Below are 20,230 nucleotides of genomic sequence, written 5' to 3' on the forward strand. Positions count from 1 at the left end.
AAGCTCGGACTCTCGAAGGCGAACGTGTTCCTGTGCCGCACTCGAATCTGTTCCAATTTACATTTATATTGAACCGCGGGCTAGACTGCAAGCCACACTGCTGTTTACCGGCTCCCAGGATACATTTGTGTCTTTCCATTTACGCCGGCGAGACAGGCCGGCGTACTCGGAACTACGTACTTTCAGCTTCTTAAACTTTTAAACCCGTCGGGACTGCGTACTGCCTCTCCCGACTCTCTTTAAACCGTGGTGCAACCTTCTCTCCTCGAGCTCTTTCCAATCGAGCCTAGCTGTCCTTCATTTCTACGAGATTCGCTTCGATTTCGACCGCCGAGAAGCTCGAAGGAATATTCTTGCCAAATTAACGAGTGGAGATAATTTGTTCTTATCTACCGAGTGCAAGAGGATGTACATTCTTTTCGTAGCGAAGGTGGTTTCTTCAAAAATTACAGAATTATTAGCGTGGATATCATTTCATCGCGAGGAGATCAAATTAACAGTGGTATCCTTCGAGTTGCAGGAGGATTGAAACCTGAATCCTGCAACTCAGTCAGAGAAAGGAAAGATAATTGCTGTCATATCAGAGCCTCGTCTGCTCTTGCATTGGGAAGAGATTATCAAACTCCAAGGGTTACCTTCTTGCTTCGAAAAATCACGAAGTCAATATTAATCCGATCAAACAAATTTCAGTCGGAAAGAAAACTGATTCCACGTAAAGATTCAACTTTGCGTATTCAACAATGTAATATTTCCGAAACCATTCTTTATCCATGCTACCAGGTGGAGTGTCGCGAACTGTGCTTCCAACCCTACCGTCGTCCGAGAGTTCGAGATACTTGGAGATGTTTGTCATCGTTACGCAGGAGCGAACACTTCGCTTCATTTCGCACGAATAAGTTTTGTTGATAATTACAAGCACGACAGAACGGTCGGGTCCCTTCGCGATAAGATGTTTGACTATCCAAGACAATCGGTGTATCGCTGCAAAATTGACCATCGGTACGAATTACGTAACAGAATAATACGTTCTAGGCTGCGACTAGTTAAACGCCGCGGAATGGAGAGAAATTGTCGCGTAGTTCGTCGTACTTGAAAAGCTTCGTCATCGTTACGCTGGATTGGGTACTTCGAGTTCCCTTCGGTTCTTGGATGAGTTTGCTTGATATATTGCTGCCAAGAGTAAATGGGAGATCGAGTACCTGATATAGTTCAAACATTATTGCAACTTCTGAACTAAGCGGGTGTTCATGACTTCGTCATTGCTCGGGCTACTTCTACAGACTAATCGATTGTCCATTGTAGCTTTAAAGTTCAGGAAAGACGGTTAATCGTTGTCCGCGAAATGGTACTTCGAAACTGTGCACGGTGGCTCGATGATATTCGAATCAGACGATTGTGAAGAGGAGGTGTATAATTGCTCGTTTTTGGTTGGATATACATGAAATGGCATCTACAGTCAGTCCCATAAGTATTCGTACCTTCTATGTCTATCGAAGAAAGTCTAAAATAAATGACAGGCATAAATTTTTCATTTATTGGAAACATTTATTTAGAATCACCAAATCTGTCGTTTAAATTAGACAATTGTATATCGATAGATGTAGGTAATACTTAAGGGACTGACTGTATATTTGCAAACAGTCCGTAAGGCATAATATAAAGATGTACTAGGATCTCGACTGCTGGATTTTCCAATCTTGCACCACCCGACTACGTCTACCCAAGATTCTTATTTCACCGAACAGCTGCTACATTAGCGAAACGCTATTTGCTCGTCCAGAATCGGGGCCGTTTAAGTCACAGGAATCCCTGTAGATCGTTTCCAAGAGGCGATAACGTGGGATCGACGCGCATCGCTCTTTACGAGCGCGAATATGCGGGGTCGTATAGTTTCAGAACGGTTTAAGTGAGAAAATCATCAGGCTTCGAGACTCTGGTCGCGATATACCTACGGCGGCGGTTATCTTACGACCCTTCCGAATGTTCTGAATTGATGGTAGATAGCGGCCGTGCAAGAGGCGGCGACGACAGGAAGCTGGAAACTATTTACTCGAGGGACGATATTAACGGATGGGGTTTATATGAAAACGGATAGATCGGAACGATATAATGCCGGGCGTACGGGTCTCGAACATTGTCGAGGGAGCGGAAGGGACCGTCGCGGGAAAATCCAAAGCCAAAGGGGTATAGAATATACCGAATTGAAGGAGAACGATGGAAACTCTCGCAAGTTTTAATAAGCTCTATGGCCCTTACCGTGTCTGCTGCAACAGCCCAGCCTCGGCTCCGTCAGGACGTCGAGATGGAACTGCCCTGTTTCCGCGTCCTCGAGAATCCTCGTTTTTCGTCCATTCTCTCCCTTGGAGAATTCGTCGAGGACACGAGATACAGTCAAGCAGGATTTATAGCGTAAGGAACGGATTTGTGGTAGGTAGACCAGCAAGGATACTGCGTATCAGTTTCTCACGATCTCGTGGAGCGGTGTTAGGGTAAAGTAGAAATTGAAACCTAAAGCGATAATGAATAGGAGACTAGTTTATTGCGAATAGTCTCGGTATTGATGGAATCTAGGACCTAAAATGCATCAACGGTGTGGATGCTTCATTTTCAGAAAAATGGATGTTAACTCTTTGCACTCGAAACGTGACTCTCGGTCACCACTAGGTTTGACGCAGTAAATCGATCAACAAGAATGTTTGTTTAGGTTTAATTTCTTTGGACTCGAAGTGTTGATAAAATGATTTCTCGACGAGGTAAAGGTGATCTGATTAAGATCAGCATTCGTGGCAATACAATGCTAAAAAGACATCTCGAGTTGGTAGTAGATACCAGAAAGAAAGGCCCCGAGTGGAAAGGGTTAAAACTAAGGTTTAGTTTGATGAATCTGTCTGTAAATGTCTATTATATTTATTTGAAACAATGTATAACCAAAAGTGCTAGTTTTAACTTTCTGTATTAATTATGAGCATGATTGAGAATAGTTGGAAGGACCAAGTTGAAGCGGAGCACACGTTTATGTGAACTTTATTCATTATATTTGTGTCCAGCGCCGAAGTGGGTCCCTCATGTTACGATACATTCTCTATAGACGTTAGCCTAACTTCCGTCAGTTCATCCAGGGAATGCGAGGCAACGGTGGAGTTTCCGAATTCGCGCATGCGGGCGAAAGTTTGGCCGAAAAACCGCAGCCAGGGTCTAGCTTAAAGGCAAACATTTGAAACGGACCGCGAAAAGTAACGGGGACCAGTTTCTGGAAAAACGGAGCGCTCTGGGTTTTAGGATTATTGCCAGAGGCCTTCCAAGTATCGTAGAATTTATTTGAAGGATTTGAATTTGCTTTTTTATTTAGGAATCTTAGAAAGTAAGTCTCAAGAAAAATTGTTTGCTCAATGTTGAACTCGCCCCTTCCAACGGAAGAACGTTTTTCTGGAGCATAGTTTGCTATCACCAGAACCAAGTGACATATCTAAGGTGATGTTTTGTTGTGTGTCTCGGGAATGGTTTATAAGAGCATCTTAAAATGTCGATATGTGGGCCGTCGATGCCATTACAATTCAGAAAAAAATGTACAAGTGAAATATTGACGGGCGTGGAGGGAATGCTATACTTTCTCCTCTAACGTGGAGCGACGTTGAGAGACGGAGTGGATTACCGTGAAAGTTCCACAACAGGCGTTGTCAGCTTCTCTAAACGATGTTTCGTTGCTCTAGCGGATACACCGACACACCTAGATCGGCTGGGGCACGTAGATCTACAGCGCACAAGCCGAGAGGGAGGCGGATAGCGGGCTACCGAATGTTAATTCGAAGCGTAATTAATATTTCGCGAGTGCTTCCAGCTAGGATCGATAAAAGCCAGGATTTAGCTGCAAGGATAATTTTGGAGAATTACCTGGAATGGTAAACCAGAGTATAAGTCACATGGCTGGTTTCAGTTCGACGATTAATCCCGAAACTGGAGGAGATGCTCTGGTTAATCAGTAAAGCTGATTGTTATTTGACTACTGGAACGCGATCAACACCTAAAAAATAAAGATATCCGCGAATTCTGCTGTTCCTCTCGAGCATATGAAATTTTTACTTACATAAAAAATATTTTTATTTTACACAGAAATTTAATTTGGAGAACTGATATATGTATAAATATCATGTTACAAATTTGTTCAACACGTCGTTCAAACATCGCACATACCTCAAAGCAAAAAATGATTTACTTTATACAACATAAAGTTACCAAATCTATTTCACCTGAAAATGTATTCAAAGATTCCTCGCACCTATAATTATTCACCGCCTCGGTTCGTCGCTAACGTATCTACGTTCACATGATTCATGAACCGCGAGAATGGCGAGAAGACCAAAGAACCATGGAATACCAGAACGGACATCCTTTTTCCATTCGCGAAGAAGGCCGCGGGATTCAATGCAGTCGCAGATTGCGCGAAACGTCCACTATTTCACATTCAGCTGGCAATTAATTAGGGCAACATTCAAAGAACAGCTGTCGTTCGGGCGAAAATAGGTTGGCCCGGAACTCCCGTCGAAAGAGCCACGGCGCAATTTGCAACAAATGCGTTCGCAGTTGAAACAATTTGTTCGTTTGATGCGAACGCCCACCGAGCTGTACGCGCCACGCGCAAACAAATTTCGGCGTAGCTCGCGAATCGCTGGATTATTTATGTTACAGATTTTATTGTCTCGTTTATCGACGCGCGTTGTCGATGGAGTAATCGGATCCCAACGACGTAACCTGTCAATTTTCGGATTCGCCGAATGGCGAACGAAAATATCCGCTGTTCGCGTGCAACTAGAAATCGCGCAGATATTCGTGTGCGTAATACAAAAAAAAAAATGAAAAAAAAAAAAACATTTGAGCGGTAGTCATAGTTCGTGAATACCGCAGACTAAACTTTGATGGGGTCAAAAGTTTGATTTTTATCAAATACAGAGCGTACACCGAACGCACAGTCACTTTTCGATGCTGATAGAATTTGGATGAAGCTAGATAAAAGAATACATACGTGTAATGTTTTTACTAGCGATGTCTCGTACAAAGTTTCCGAAATAGCTAACCGTACCCTTTTTGTTCCAGGATACGAATGGGTCGGTTGGAGAAACGACACGCCCAGTATGCTTGGACATCCCGTTGAAATAACTTTCGAATTCGACTACTCTAGGAACTTCACTGCCATACACTTGCACACGAACAACTATTTCACCAAGGATGTGCAGGTACGTTGTATTCTATGCGGTTGGTATGCGAGCACGTTATACAGAGGAAATTTTAACAATGCGGATCAATGCTTTAACTCGAGGCTTCCTGGTGTCTTAGTTGACCCAAGATATTTCTATATTATTCATAAAGCGATATTCTGGATAACTGAATGTCGATAAAGAGGTTTTATCTCATTGGCACCGTAATTCCTTTATAAAACAAATGTAAATTGAATTTACGGTCAAACTGGAATTTTTATAAATTATTCCAAGATTGAATGTCCCCACAAGACAAAGCACATATTCGGACCGCTCTACGTAATAAAGCAAACGAAAATTATTCGTTTGAATTATTTTCGATTTTAATTCATTTTTTTTTTTTTTCGAACACGCCTTACGGACTCGCGTCGCGTTCATAATTCACAACGAACGGCACGATTCAGTTCCTAAAACAATGTATCACAGGGGAATGGAAAATTCACAGCGAATTCGATCTACCGTGGAAACGGTGTCGTAGAATGTTCAGTTCCGAGCGACAACGGATTAAATTTTTAATTCGCTGGCTCACGGGGCGGGGGGAGGGGTGTTTTTATTCGCTTAGAAGAAACGAAATTGTCTCGAGTGGCCGATAGTTATTGCCCTATTCCGCGCATGCACGCGAGCCACGAACACGCCAGTCATAACCGACGAAGAAGAAGAGGAAGAAGCGTTTCCATCACGTTCAACGATTTCCTCCCTGTTTACCCGTCCACCAATCGCTTCATCCCTGATGTGCACAGTGTATACACACCCGCCATTTCTCCGCAGGTCTTTTCTTACGCGAAGGTTTATCTTGGCGCGGGTGGAAACCAGTTCAACGGAGAGCCGGTCCAGTTCTCCTACATACCGGATCTGGTGTTGGAGCAGGCACGTGATGTTACCATAAAGCTTCACTCACGTGCAGGTCGCTTCCTGAAACTGCAGCTGTATTTCGCGGCGAGGTGGATCATGCTCAGCGAGATTATCTTCGAATCGGGTAAGGAAAACCGCGCAGGAGCTCGATAAAATAAATCACATCCCACGTGAGAAAAGGGGAAGTGAGTATAGACGTAGATTCTACACTAATTCATTCGAAAGTTATGGGAGAAATTGAATAAATCAAATTATTCGATTGGTAAGTTTATGAAATCGCAGCTTAGTTCGATCTGCAGGGGCAAATTGACACTAAACCTACCACAACTGGTCAAATGATGGTTTTCAAACTTTTGTATACAGTTCTTATATAGAATATATAAATAATGTACAATTGTTTCCTGCATTACTCAATTCAGTACCACGTGAAATATTTTTGCATTCAATTGAAAAAAAGTGTTTTTAAGACTAGTCCTTTGTTTCGTCGCAGTATATATAGGTAAAAATGAAACCTCGGTAGGTTTAGTGTTAAACAGTCACGCTGTGGGAGTGTCCTGTGAATTGGAAATAAGTTAGGTATGTTATGTAAATGTGGGTGCAAAGTAGATTAAACGATTCGACGTCCTGTTTGGGTCTTTCTCGGTAACCACACCTAGCCTGATAATAAAACGTTCAAAGTTAACGTTAATCCATAATAGAATTTAACAAAATTGTGTTTAATGCAATGAGAATTATTCCGTGGAGGTGTAGAACAATTATTCCGAGAATTAGTAATTAGTTATATTAGTTTCCGTGTCGTACACCGTGCGTGAGCATGATACTGCGAATTCAGTGCTTATTAAAGAAGTTTGCCTGCACTTTATAATGTGTTTTCGAGCACCTCTCAAGCGAGAAGAGGTAATTAATTACAAAGCTCCTACTTATTGTATTACGGTACCCCTAGGGACAATCTTATCTCGCGTGTACTTATTGCAGCCCTCAGCAGACATGAACCTTTTTAATGAGAAATTAATTATTTCGCAACTATCCCAAATAAACCATACCCGGTTTATTTATTTGTTCGACGTTTTTGGACAGCAAAAGGAGTGAACGCGAGACAGAGAAAAGGGGGTCGGTGCCGAGATATCTCGAACGAAATAACTTCTCACGGATCTTGAGGCTGCTACGGCATCTTGTTCAGGCCCGAAGAGTTTAACGCATCTGGTGAACTCGGGATCAGGGAACGGATGAGTTTCGAAGTCCCTCTTCTTCGATATCCCGAACAGAGTCGATTTCCAATTTTAGGTGACACGGTCCCGTCGCTCCGCCCGCGGGAACGATAGAATTATTGGAAATGATGTGGGATAATCAGACACCTCCGCGATGATACGTCAGATCGTGACGGTTTTGCCATAATGGGACAATGAATTCCTCGCACGCGGCTTTTCGCGGATAAGTCGATGGGATACTTATCTACGCGCGTTAATACTTTGTGGGACGAGAAAATTATCTGATACGAACAGATGATAGCTGTGTCACACAATTATTGATATTTCTAGATGCAAGATATTTGCATCCGTGGAATTCCGCCAGGCACACTCTACAATTAAAAATTAAACCTTTCATCCTCTATTTAACGTTACGACAGATATAATAATCGTCACAATTTCTACGAGGTTAAAATATTGTTTCTATATAATTGAAAAATACCTGGCCAAACCAACTCGAGGTCTATTTATAAAGTCTGATCACTTAACAATCCTCTGTAAATTTACCTTAATGGAAAGATATTCGCGACTGGTAAGTTCTTCAGAGGCAGTTTCAGCGGTTATTCCGGCGATGTTGCACGGTCGACTTTAAACCATCGTAGCCGAGCAAAAAGTGGAAGTATCCGCGGCACGTTGCACGAATGAGAGCACGTGGTCGCGGGCCAGAAACGAAACTTACTTACTCGCGAAGCACACTCTCTGAAAGTTTCGTTCGACGAAGTCGGCACGAGCTTGCGCACGCCGAAAGAGCGAAACCATCGTTAATCATTCTCTCAGTGCACTGGTGTTTTCTCGTTCCAACGAAAGATAACTTCGATTGCTTAGCCTCGAAGTGGCACGGAATTCCACGCCATTCCTTTCCCAAATAATTCGCGTTCGTTTTTTACCAAGACGTGGCACGAATCGCTCAGCCAGATTTATATTTAATTCCCTGTCCAGGCGTTTCCTCATTTTTTTTTTCGTCGACACGATGATCTTTAACGATCTTGTACGCGAGAAAATCAAGTCAGTTGGAAAACGTGTTCGGATAACAAGGACCTTCGTTAACACGTTCACTGTGGTGGCATGTATAGAGGGAGGGTGCATGGATCGAATCACATTCGACATTTTCTTAAATTATAGTATTTGCAGTAATTTAAAAATATTTTTATTTCATCTTTCCACGAAGAAATTGTTCCTCGGATATATTTACACACTCACGATTGGAGATTCGAATCTACTGGTACATGTTTTCATATTTTTTTTATACCTTCTTTAACTATTATATAATTTTGATTTCTGTCGTTACAAGATAACTTTTGTTCAATATTCTCCACAATTTTCCTCAGTTGCGATCGCTAACAGCTGACTGAAACAGAAGGCTGGTCACCCAACAATGTAATTACTTATGACTTGGTCCGATGGATCCACCATCGCGAAACACACGCCTAACCGTTACAGATTACGCGAGTATCGCAGAGTCCCCGGTAACGGATCAGTCACGCACACGTTTCAGCGATCCCCGTCAAACGAGCCGAAACGAAACTTACTTCGCTGCCACTCGAAGCGAGACGCCCTGGAAAAGTTCGGCACCGGTTCGTTGGATCGGCCAAGAGACCGAAACCGTCGTAAATCATTCGACGATGGCTCGCGGTCCCCAACCACCAGCGTTAGGGGACTTTAATCTATGGAGTCCGAAAAATCACAGTCTCGTTAGGATTTCTTCTCGAACGAACGGTTCAGTCGATCAATTTGGAACTTTATGCTTGTACCCTCTATACCTTTGGGAATAAGGAAATAAAATTTTGAGTAATTATTTTAATTTTTCCTACTTAGTGCAGGCATTGTTAAAAAGAGCATTTATCGATTAACTCTAAGGGTCTAAAAATTGGGGAAAATGAAATTCAAGTGACAATATAGATAGCTATCGAGGCACCCTGTATATCAGTCGCATCTTCCCCCAGGGGAAGGAAGTTGTCTCGCGAAGAAAATCGTTGACAGCAATTTCGTGCCTCGTAATTAATGTCCACTCTTAACAGGCAACCGTGGCGCAATTAACAATTCTCAAACTGGCGGCTCGCTCCCTCGCCGAACTGACCGTAAATTAAATGTTCGCTTCGATGTGTGTACTTCGACTAGGACTGGGTAGACCTTGGCAAACGCCGGCCAATTTATCGCGATGAGGTGGAAGTTTGAAATACGAGTATTTTACATTGCGAAATTGCTACCTTGGGCTGGCTCGCGGAACGCTTCTGATATCGCCATCGTGTTTGAACGGAAACTTCGACTTTGAGTTTTATTAACATTGTGGTGATCCTTAAACTTCCGTGACCTGATTTACTTCTAATTAACCGAACGAAATATCCTCCTTTGTTTCGCTAGTTGGTCCACGATGGAACACTCTTGGTTTTTGTTTTCCCCAGTTTTCCGATTAAATATCGTCTAGCCTTATCGGAAACCATTAATTCCATTAGCTATTGCTTACAAGTGGAACGTTTTAATTAAATAACTAGCGCTATTAAAGTCTGGAGAAATTTTCTTTCGAGTTCTCCAATGAAATATACATTATTTATTATAACTTCCGGTATGGAAGGTAAAAGCGTGGTTCGACGAGTATTTTAATTTAAGATTAACCAGGTCCTGTAAATAAAAAAGAAAATTAATGGGTTCTTTTGTAGGGAATTATTAAAAAATAATAAAACGAATGCTGAATATTGCATCTGCTTTACTTCGTTTTTTGTTTTTCTTAGTTTTCGTTCAAATAACTACTTTATGGAAAACCATTAACTCCGTAAACAGTTCCTTACGATAGGGCCTCCCGAAACATTAAATCTGTTAACCATAAGATATGGAGGAGTGAAAGGTTCCTCTAATCAATATTTTTATTGAAGTCTTATTCTTGACTGCAAACGAGGACAATTTTTAATATGAAATGCAGAATTAGACGGAGCACTACGTAAATACAGTTTTGAAAATAAAATTAAAAAAAGTTCATTTTCTCTATTATACATCTCTGTTGCCGAGAAAGATCCACGTTTTGGTTAAAAACATGTAATAAATGCTCGAATGTCTACGAGTTCGAACTGTTAGATCATCCCATAAGTAAAATATTGTAAAATGACATAGATTACTTTTTCTTATAACCCTTAAGGGTATGTTTCATATATTAATTTGAGTAGCGGAAGAATAAGTGGCATGAACTTATTGGACGACCTAATACATCGTCAATTTTGGTACAAGCATATCTTAAACTCATATGTATACATAGAAATTGTTTTTATCGAGCACCCGATCGAGCACCGCTATGCAATAGGGGTTGAAAGGGTGCCCCACCGTCCAATTCCTTTGGTGGCCGCAAATTTCATTAGTCCTCATCCCTGATGCGCAGTAATCTCCGAATGGAACAACACCGACGATGAAGAGCCGAGGAACAAGAGTGCCATTGTATCGGCGACTGGCAGCCCCTATCAGAATAACGAGGGTCCATTGCAGAGAGACGAAGTGAAGGCCACTTTTAATAAGGAGGAAAACAACGATAATGCCCGTAAGTCTTCCCCGTCTGGTTTCTAGTATTGTCGCGTCGAAGGGTTCCCTTCGTAATTTTCCGCACGATTTCCGCTTTTCTTTATTCCCTTTCTTTTTTCGTTGGTCCCGCTCTTTTTTGGCGTTTCGTAGCTGCACGAAAATTGAATGCCGATCACGAACTGCATTTTTCCCCCCTCGTTGCTCGCCGGCGCCGTTCACTTTCGCAGCGTCAATTGGGCACAATGGAGCGAAAGAGTGAGTGTAACGAGATTTTAGAGCAAAATTTGATTCTGAACACCTTTGTCGCAACTGGTTTTTAAACGGAACGTGTCGCGACGATTAATATCCAACTTTTTCAATTAGTCCATTTTTTTTTTAATGCTTTGAGGGAGTTGTCGTTGGTACTATGATATCCACGACAACTTCATACTTTCGAAGTAACCAAGGACGAAACAATAAGGATTTCCAGTTTAGGATTAATTACGTGGAAATGTGTTTATACTTCAAACGTAGCCAGCCCTGTTTCTTTTTTTTCGTTTCTTTTAATGCACCGCAATGTCTCCCGGTCGTTCTCGAAAATTCTCGGTCGTTGGTCAAAGAAACGAAGCGGAATCGAGCGACGATTGGAGTCCATCGACTCCTCGCGGAGTCCATAAACCGATAACGTAGCCGTGCCCTTCCTTCTGTTTTATTTTCGTTGCGAAGAGAGTAAAATCTAATTAATTTCTTTCCTCTCGGCGTTGTCCTCCTGAGAGCACTTTGCTTTGAACCGAAGTGTTAGGAGGAAGTAAAGCCAAAGTACTGGCCGACATTTCCGCGTGCTCGTTTTGCTCGGTAAACCGTCCAATTGTTATCCAGTACTCCTCCTTTGAGGCTCCCCCGACGATATTAAGCTTAATCGATCGTTATGACCCGACCCTGGCGATTCGTTTTACTTTCCATAAAAGTAAATAGATCAAATTACGCGGATTTTTTGTGCGAAGAATCGGGTTACTCGACTCTTCGAGAACTTCCTGGAGTTGCACTACAAATATACCTTCGTCGTCCTCCTTGAAAGCAGTTCAATTCTTGCCTCTCGCCGTAGGAAACTTTTCTGCTACTTTGCCTCGCAAATCCTTCTGTGCAAAACTATGACCTGGATGCGAAATTTCGAATAACGGAAATAAGATAAACAAGTGTTTATCTGTTACAATTTCGATGGAGATTTGAATGTAAATTGAACTCCACTCTTCTGTTCGCTTGTTCTGCTCTGTACTTTTCTTGGTTAGTGCTTCTGCCTTGCAATTCTTCGTCGAGAATAAATTACATCTTTTACATACTTAATTTAGTGACACATCTGTGGGCCTACTGAAAATGTCACAAAACTAAAAAAAGCTTATTTAATCTCATATTAGTTTCTCTGTCTACACACATAAGGCTCTTCATTCATTTCAATAACAAACGCTTTGACACTTTATTTGGTATTCGCGAGACCCTGTTAAAACGTGCTATTACACGTAAATCGTCAAAAAGGAGAATTATAGATTCGCGTGTTCCGTCACGACGAAACGCTCGTTACATTTGGTCTTTCACGCGGCAGAACCAATATTCCGTTTCCTGCGTAATAATCTTCAGCCAGCGAAAAGGGAATAGAAGAACCCGAGCAGAAACCGTTACGGGGCGTAACACTCTCTGTGTTTTCCCTCGCGCGTCGGTTCGAAGTGTATTCGCGCGGAGCGCAACGACGTGACATTAGAAGAGAAACGGAATGAGGCCGCCTCGTGGCAATCTCAAGCGGAGCGCGAAGCTGCTCGAAATTGCACGAAAATTTCTTTCAGGAAGGAAGGTATCGTGATCGTCGATAAAACGTCGTTCGTTCAAACGCGATCGAGCGAAACGGTAACGTCATTGGTTAAATGTGAAAGTAATTTTCTGCGAGGATCATTCCATGATAGACCCAGTCATAATTTCAAGGACTTTTCTGTCATTGAAATAGAACGTGGCCCGAGTAAAATTAGAGAAGATTCTCTTCTGGTGTTGAATTTGTTTTGAAACTGGACAGTGATAGACGCAGGAGTCTCAATTTGGTGATTTAGCCTAAAACAAACTTTATTTCGAGAGGTCCATTCTTCTCGAAGAAACGAAGAAAGTATCAATTCTTTTTAATTAATACTGCCAAATCTAAAAATTCTCAAATTTACCATCCTCTAATTTTTATGCAAATCCGATACCAGCAAAATGATGATTAAAACCCCATCTGATTTTGCATGGACCACGTCGCATTTGAATTTCGCCAAAAGTCCTGGCATCCAGGTCGAAAGGCGATCAATTCGACGTGGAATAACGCACAAATGTTTCTTTATCACCTGGCGGTTCCGTGCGTCGCTATATTCGTCGAGAGACAATGAAATGATGGATAACCGTCTTCCAGTGAAAGCAACGAATCGATAAAGTGCCGATCGACCGTGATCCAATTACGACGAGCATGATGAACGTAATCTTCATTATCGCTTCGTCGTGCATTGTGCGAGGCTCCCTTCGCGATAATATCCACCGTGATAGGTCGTGTACATTAGTGTATTCGGTGGCCAGTCTGCAGACGACAGAGTTGTGCACGCGTGCGTCCCATGGAACATGTTCAAACGTTCGCACTGGTCTCCAAAGCGCACCTCGAAATCGAACGTGTACGACATTTAACTCATCGACGCTCCTACTAATTGGACGATATTGGAGCCTTTAATGGGAGAATTGGGTTTGGGCTAACCAAGGAAAACATAAACATTGGTCAAACATACCACAGACAGATGTATTTCTAAGGTGATGCAATTCAAACAAGATTGTTGATTTGAGGAGTTAGGAGTGCTTTTCTATTAATAATTTAAAGTGTGATATCGTTAGCGCGATGTGAACGTACCCTCTATATCTATTGAAGAAATTTGTTGAAATTAAATGGTAGGTCAAATTTCTTCAATAGACATAGAGGATATGTATATTTATGGGATTGACTGTATGTTGCATGTAGCATATCATATCCACGAAGCATTGAACCTACCCGTTATACTAATTACTCATTATAGATCGATGAAAAGATACTCAGATTCGTGTGCACGTGTCAGTTCCAGAGAAAAGCAAGGAGCCAGAGTCCAAGCAATTCGTCGGCCTGGTCATCGGGATCCTGACTACTGTGATCGTGATGCTACTGGCCGCGATCATGTTTATTTTCTACAGGAATCGAAGACTCAAGGCTGCCCTCGCACCGTCTACGTTCTACGATCAACACGGCGATCTGAAGGTAGTGTAAATGATTTTTAACACCAGAGATATATCTTACACCTTTCAGCTACGTGAATATATAATTCTCTGGCTTACCTGAAGTTAACAATTGTCCTCACATTTTTTCTTTTTACATACGGTATTCTTCCCTTCCTCTTCCTCAAGAGTTTTCCTCTTAGTTAACACTTGCAATCGCAATGCTGACCTCTTCTCTGGCCAGTTGCCATTCGTGTCCCCCATAATCGTGACCAATACCAGCCCTATTCAAGATCTTTAATAAATTTTCCACTTTCATTCGTTCGAAACAAAGATAGTCCCCGTGGTTTAAACAGGATTATAATGTAAACGTAGCCTAAATAAAAAGCGAGCGAAAGGGCCGCAGAATTTTCCGTAAATGCAATCAGCCAGGGTGAATCCATCGTTTAAAACTTTCGAATTACCTTCGTTCGCGGTGCTGACATTACCGCGGTGTCGTTTCAAAACCTCGAACGCATTTATTTCACTCAGCTCGTCGCGACTGCGTCGCAAAGTTGCAGCGTTTCTCGCGTCGGTGTCCCCTCCGCAGTCATTCTCGAGGAAATTGTTAGTAACGGGAGAACCAGTGTTTCGCTCGATTCGTAACAAGGAAACCGTTCGCGGTCGGGAGGACGAAGCATTGAATGCCACCTCGTTACCAGCGGGTAATGCTTTAACTCGACGCCGCCAATTTGGTAAATGGCGACGACCTTGCTCCCCCCTCTTCAAGATAACGATTTTTCTCCCTGCCGCGACGACGACCACGACTCTCATCGGGATCCATTTTGTACCTAATATACTGTTGCCAGGGTGCATTCATTTGCAGAAGACAGTACTTCGTCGAAACCGAACGAGAAGAGGGAATGTTCGATTCCAGGTACCTCGTGGTTGAATCGCGCATTTAATATTTATTTTAGGTCGATAGGAAAATAATGTCCGTTTTCGGTCTACGCTTAACTCATGCGGCAGCCATTTTTCGAGCTTTTTTTACCTTCCTAGCTGTCCCAGGTGGTCGATAACTGTTAGATGGCTTACACTAAATTCCTGTGCCAGTTGTCGAACCGTTGTTCGTGGATCAGCTTCAACCAGTGCTTTCGATTGGTCGTTGTCAACGAGAGAAAGGCATCCGCGACCATTTTCATCTTCGAGGCTCTCATCTCCACTTCGAAATTCTTTGGACCAACGCATCTTCTTCAAATGCATCGTTGATATTACGAGTCATAGTTACAGCTTTATGACCCAGTTTATATTTATATAATAATATTACTTGCTTAGTATCCATTGCGAAGTAAATAACGCAAATTATTTGCTGTCTAAGCTCAGTTAAAGGCTCCATTTCATCATCACGAGTGAATCATTCTGAAGTAGATTAAATTACACGTAGTGATAGTGCATAGAATGTACACTGCATCTGCCGAAACGATGTTCAATATCGCTTTAACGGTAGCCACCTATTTGCCCTCCGTTTCCAAGCCGCTTGACGAAAAGGCTTTTGAGCAATCATGGAAAATGTCTTAGCCGTGTTAGGCGTGCCGAGGCTGGATGCGAGCCATAGGAAGCCAAGTGTGAGAGGTAGGAGAGCTGGTCAAATATTTTCCTTGAAGCAGGTAAACGGGCATCTGGAATTGCGCATCGATCGGTGAAGCGAGGACCAAAAGGAATCCTCGATAAATAGCTGCAAGACTCGCTAACGTGAATATTCTCTAGGTGCAACGTTTTAATAACAAACTATCGCGAGAGAAATTGTTCCTAGACGTTCAAAGAGTCCTTGCTATCGTTGTTTCGATGCGAGTTAAGTAAAAGGCGACTTCGACATCTTCTATTACGTTAATGTTACGACAAGGGTCTGGGAAAGATAACCGAATTACCCTGTCGGCAGGATGTACCAACTTGTCTTTAAAACTCGGCAAGGTAGAGCTCTCTGTCGACGACATTCTCTAAAGTAGAATACTTGGTCGGTAAAGCATGATGTTCTGTCGACAGATGAGACAAGTTCAAGTTTATTCCTAAATCCCAGAAAGTCTTCCTCGATGTACCAGTTTTTTATGATTTTTAAACCAAAGATTCACTCCTACGCCCAACAAGAAAATAATTGAAAAATAGACGCAAAACGTTGTATTCGTGCGATTAGACCCCTTTTATCCGCGGTACGAAATAAAACATACGCTACACTTTGAATCAAAGTGATCTTAAAAAGCTCTACGCTGTGTCATATTGGCCCCTTGAAGCCGTCCATTCTTTATTACATTTTTTTCCCCCAACATCAAACCAACAGACGATATTAAGGTGGCCTGTTTCCGGTAGACCATATCCCGTATTTCCGTGGCGCGCGGAGGAAAAATTGTTCAAAGCGAAGGAAACGTACCTGCCACTTCGTTTTAAAGAGGAATGTCCATCTTGCTCGTAAATTCCGGTCCGGCTGCGGCAGGGAATTATTAAAGTTTTATATTTGTTGTCATCCGCGCGGCTTGCTGTTCCGTTGGCTACCACCGAAAAGGCCATTCCTTTCTGCGCGGGGACGCGTCGTAACGAGGACGCGTGCTTCAAGACGGATCCACTTTGTCCCGGGGAAAAATTAATTACCGACGTTAGCGTGGTGAACAATGTTGAAACGCCGCGACGTGGAGAGCGTCGACGAAACATGCGAACACAAAGACCAGAAGAAAACGGAAAATACCCGGCGAACGAATTCCTATCCCCTACTGTTCCATTGAACGCGGGAAAGGAGAACGCCAGGGGTGGCGGAGAACGTCGCAAGAATATGTAAATACACGGAAAACGCGTTTCTTGGGAAATTGGTATTTAACGAAGCGCGAAGACGAAGAAAAGTAGAGATGAGTCTGGTTTGGTGTGAGCTGTTGTGAAATTGAACGAAACGAAGTTCATTCGCAAAATTGCATGTTAATGTAGTGAACTTCAAGCTTCGCGAATGATGACTTTTTAATTTCGCACTATTCGGACGCTTGACTGTGGATAAGAAAATGTACAACTAGAGACACGTTCTAAAAGGCTATGGGAACTCGATTTTAGTAGGAGCTTTTTGGTGCACGTTTACTGATTTCATTAAAAATTTTGGCGATTTGTATTAGGAGGTCGTTCATTAGAGACGAGATGTTCTCAAACTTCAGTCTTCTATTTGGAACTGTATCGCTGGTTGATTTTCGGATTTGGCCTAGGTTCGTTGGTGACACATTGATCCATTCTTGGTTTCAGATTTCTCTTGCTGCTTTCTTAATTAAAAAAAATATATTAATTTTGCTTTTAAGAACATATAAATATTCCGGTCTCTAATCTTTTTTAATTATCGAATGCAAATACAGTTTCCAGTAGTCGTATTTGTTGCTAAGCTTTCCAACTGAGACAGTTCGAAACTCCCTGTGTCGTCTATACGTTCGTGTCACCCGTGGACGAACCAATATAATTCCCGCTGAGTAAATTTTTACTAGCCACTACCCCCGCGGGGGTGGCATCGTCGGAGTCTGGGGTGGCAGGCAATCGAGCTGACTCCACTTAATTAAAAGAGCCAGTCGCATGGCCGTATTGTCGGGGGCGCGAGAAGACGTGCGTTATCTAGCTCGTTCACCCGTCCGTAAGCAAGCCTGTGTACACACGTAGGCATCCTCTTCATCGCATTCTACCCCGTTCCACGCCACTCCCGGTATTAGCCACCTGCTACTTGTCTCGTCTCGGCCGTTGTAAAGCCGTCGAGTGTCGCGATTTCCCTTTTTTGTTCAGCTGACCCCGTTGCATTTCCTGCAGACAAACCGGTCTCCCGTTCTTCGAGATGAGTTCACCCGGACATCGACCACTTGACAGCCGGCGCACAAGTCCTCGAGACTATTTATCCGGTGTCGTGAATCGTGTTGGGTATTCGCCACTCCGTTGTCACGACTGTTTCGATGTTTTCGAGAATCACGTAAATAGTAAACAGTGCATGTAAATATCAAAACGATTCCCTAACAGTCATCGATTGCAACGCTTTCGTGCGAGGGATCGTATGCATTCCAAGACGACTAGAAATTCTAATTAGTATCTTGATGAGGAGATTCTCCGGTATCGTGCGCTGTAATGGACGCCAGATTTTGGACGGATTTGAACCAGGAGATTACGAGCTGGGTTTGAGGTTTAGGAGATATGCGACGTTCCCGCATTGCGTGCCTTCGTGGCCCATACACCAGCCCTTATTTGGGGCGTATGCAAAATTCAAGGAACCACGTAAAGGGTTCTCATTGTCAAACTCATGTCCTCGCCTTGAATATGAGATCGTGGATAGAACGTTCTATAATTTCCATGAAATAAACCTGTTTGAGTCGAGTCAGCACTTTAAGGGCATCGAATTATTGGAATTCTTGAATATCGAGCAGCTGGAGATTTCAAACTTTGACATTGCGCGTTGCTAAAAGCATTTTTGGAACTTGAATCTTCGAGTTAGGGGATGGCGATATATTTTTAATTTATTTTCCATAGATTACATTTTTTTATATATTAAGGTTGTTCACGTTCCCAGAAGTACATTTATTGATATACAGTGTAAAGTGAATTTTCTTTATTACAATGGATTACTTCTTAAGAAATAGTAATATTTTTCGAATCATGTACATACAGGTGCGCGTTGGCATAAATTCGTTTCGAAATTTGATCGCGTTTATTAATTTTCTAGTCGTTGATAAGCCGTAAATCGCGAATGAAAAATGTAACGAAAACACGGGAAGGAGTGATCAAAACTTTCCCAACTCGCAACGCATAAATTTTCACAATACGTTGCTGGAATTATTGATATTGATTTTGAGATTATCGTTATTTCATTATAACCGTATTATTTATTTGTCACTCGTTCTGACAGAAACATTTCGCAAAAATAAATTTTCAAATGTTTACCTTTTGTACTGGGTAACTCGTAATTTATCGATTGATATTTCACCCCCGGGATTTTCATTGTTTCTGTAGAGTGCGAAAAAAAATTTTCCCTTCGAAAGCACGATATAATGGCTCGCGCAAGCTGGAACATTTCGTGTACAGCGACGAAACAATACCGACTTGTTTGAATTTTTACGTACTCGCAGCCGTATTAACGTGCCCTGTAACACAATGGCCGGCTCGCGCCGCTGTTTCACAGTTCGTTACTCTTTAACGTATCGTGAAAAATATGCGTTCCACTAGCGTGGACAACGATGCTTAACAAGAGTCAGTTTCCTGCCCTGTCGAACAATGTCGAAACACTACAAATTAGTCGCGCACTCCGCGTTATCTTTCCGCAGATTTTCCGTCGGATTCCCCCTCGAAAAATGAATGTATCATTCAACGTTGGCAAATCGTTCGCGATAACACGTCATTTCCTTCCTAATGAAATATTGGAAAAACCTGTCGACAGAAATGAAGCGCATGTTCATTATTCAAATAGCTGAGTAAACGTCGCGCGATTAAAATTTTCACGGAATAACACATCGAATATATCCTTTAATTTTTAACGATTCATAAATTTCTTCTCGTTTCTTTTTTCAAAATGAAAAGGCAATAACACGCTGGAAGCTAAGCATCGATATCTATAATCGAGCATGATTCTTGCGTATTCGTTAACCTTCACTTCCGTTTCAAAAATTCCAACCCCTTTTTTCACTCCGACGCGACGCGGTCGTCGAGGGGCTGTACTGGCGCGTAACAGAGGGGTTGGCAGAACGGGGATGGAAGAGGGAGGCGTTCAAAAGTGAGGTAATACGATTACCGACTTCAGCTGCAAGGGGGTCTCGTCACGATACGAGGGGCGCCTGAGCGAAAACAGATTATTTTAATTTAAAGCAACAAACTCTCCGATTCCCCGTATACTGGTAATCCTTCCCCGCAAATTTGACGTACGCGTGTATCCGCCATTGTCACCTGGCGGTAGTTTTCGGATTAAGCATCGGGATAGTGCGGAGGAACATTGTCGACGACGTGCCGACCGCCTTCCTGATGAAAATCAAACAGAAGACTCGCCAAGCTTTCCGTCCGCGCCGGTTGTGCTCGTTTGTTCGTTTGTTTTCGCGAGAAGATTTTTCATCAACGTCGACTGTGAATTAACGAATGGCGTAGACGTTCAAAAGAGACGGAAAATGTTATTAGAGGGAAATA

The 20,230-nt window shown here is 42.5% G+C and overlaps 1 protein-coding gene across 1 annotated transcript in view; it reads left to right on the top strand.

Annotated features, from left to right (window-relative positions):
- The window catches only part of LOC128894947 (discoidin domain-containing receptor 2-like), a 232,764-nt gene that overhangs the window by 182,107 nt on the left and 30,427 nt on the right, over positions 1–20,230 (top strand). The window contains exons 10-13 of the mRNA XM_054157062.1: positions 5,092–5,231; positions 6,021–6,228; positions 10,719–10,874; positions 13,951–14,126. Coding sequence (XP_054013037.1) covers positions 5,092–5,231; positions 6,021–6,228; positions 10,719–10,874; positions 13,951–14,126 — 680 coding nt within the window. The remainder of the gene's footprint in view (positions 1–5,091; positions 5,232–6,020; positions 6,229–10,718; positions 10,875–13,950; positions 14,127–20,230) is intronic.

Source organism: Hylaeus anthracinus, unplaced genomic scaffold (assembly GCF_026225885.1).
Source record: "Hylaeus anthracinus isolate JK02 unplaced genomic scaffold, UHH_iyHylAnth1.0_haploid 4, whole genome shotgun sequence".
In the NCBI taxonomy this organism is placed as follows: domain Eukaryota; kingdom Metazoa; phylum Arthropoda; class Insecta; order Hymenoptera; family Colletidae; genus Hylaeus; species Hylaeus anthracinus.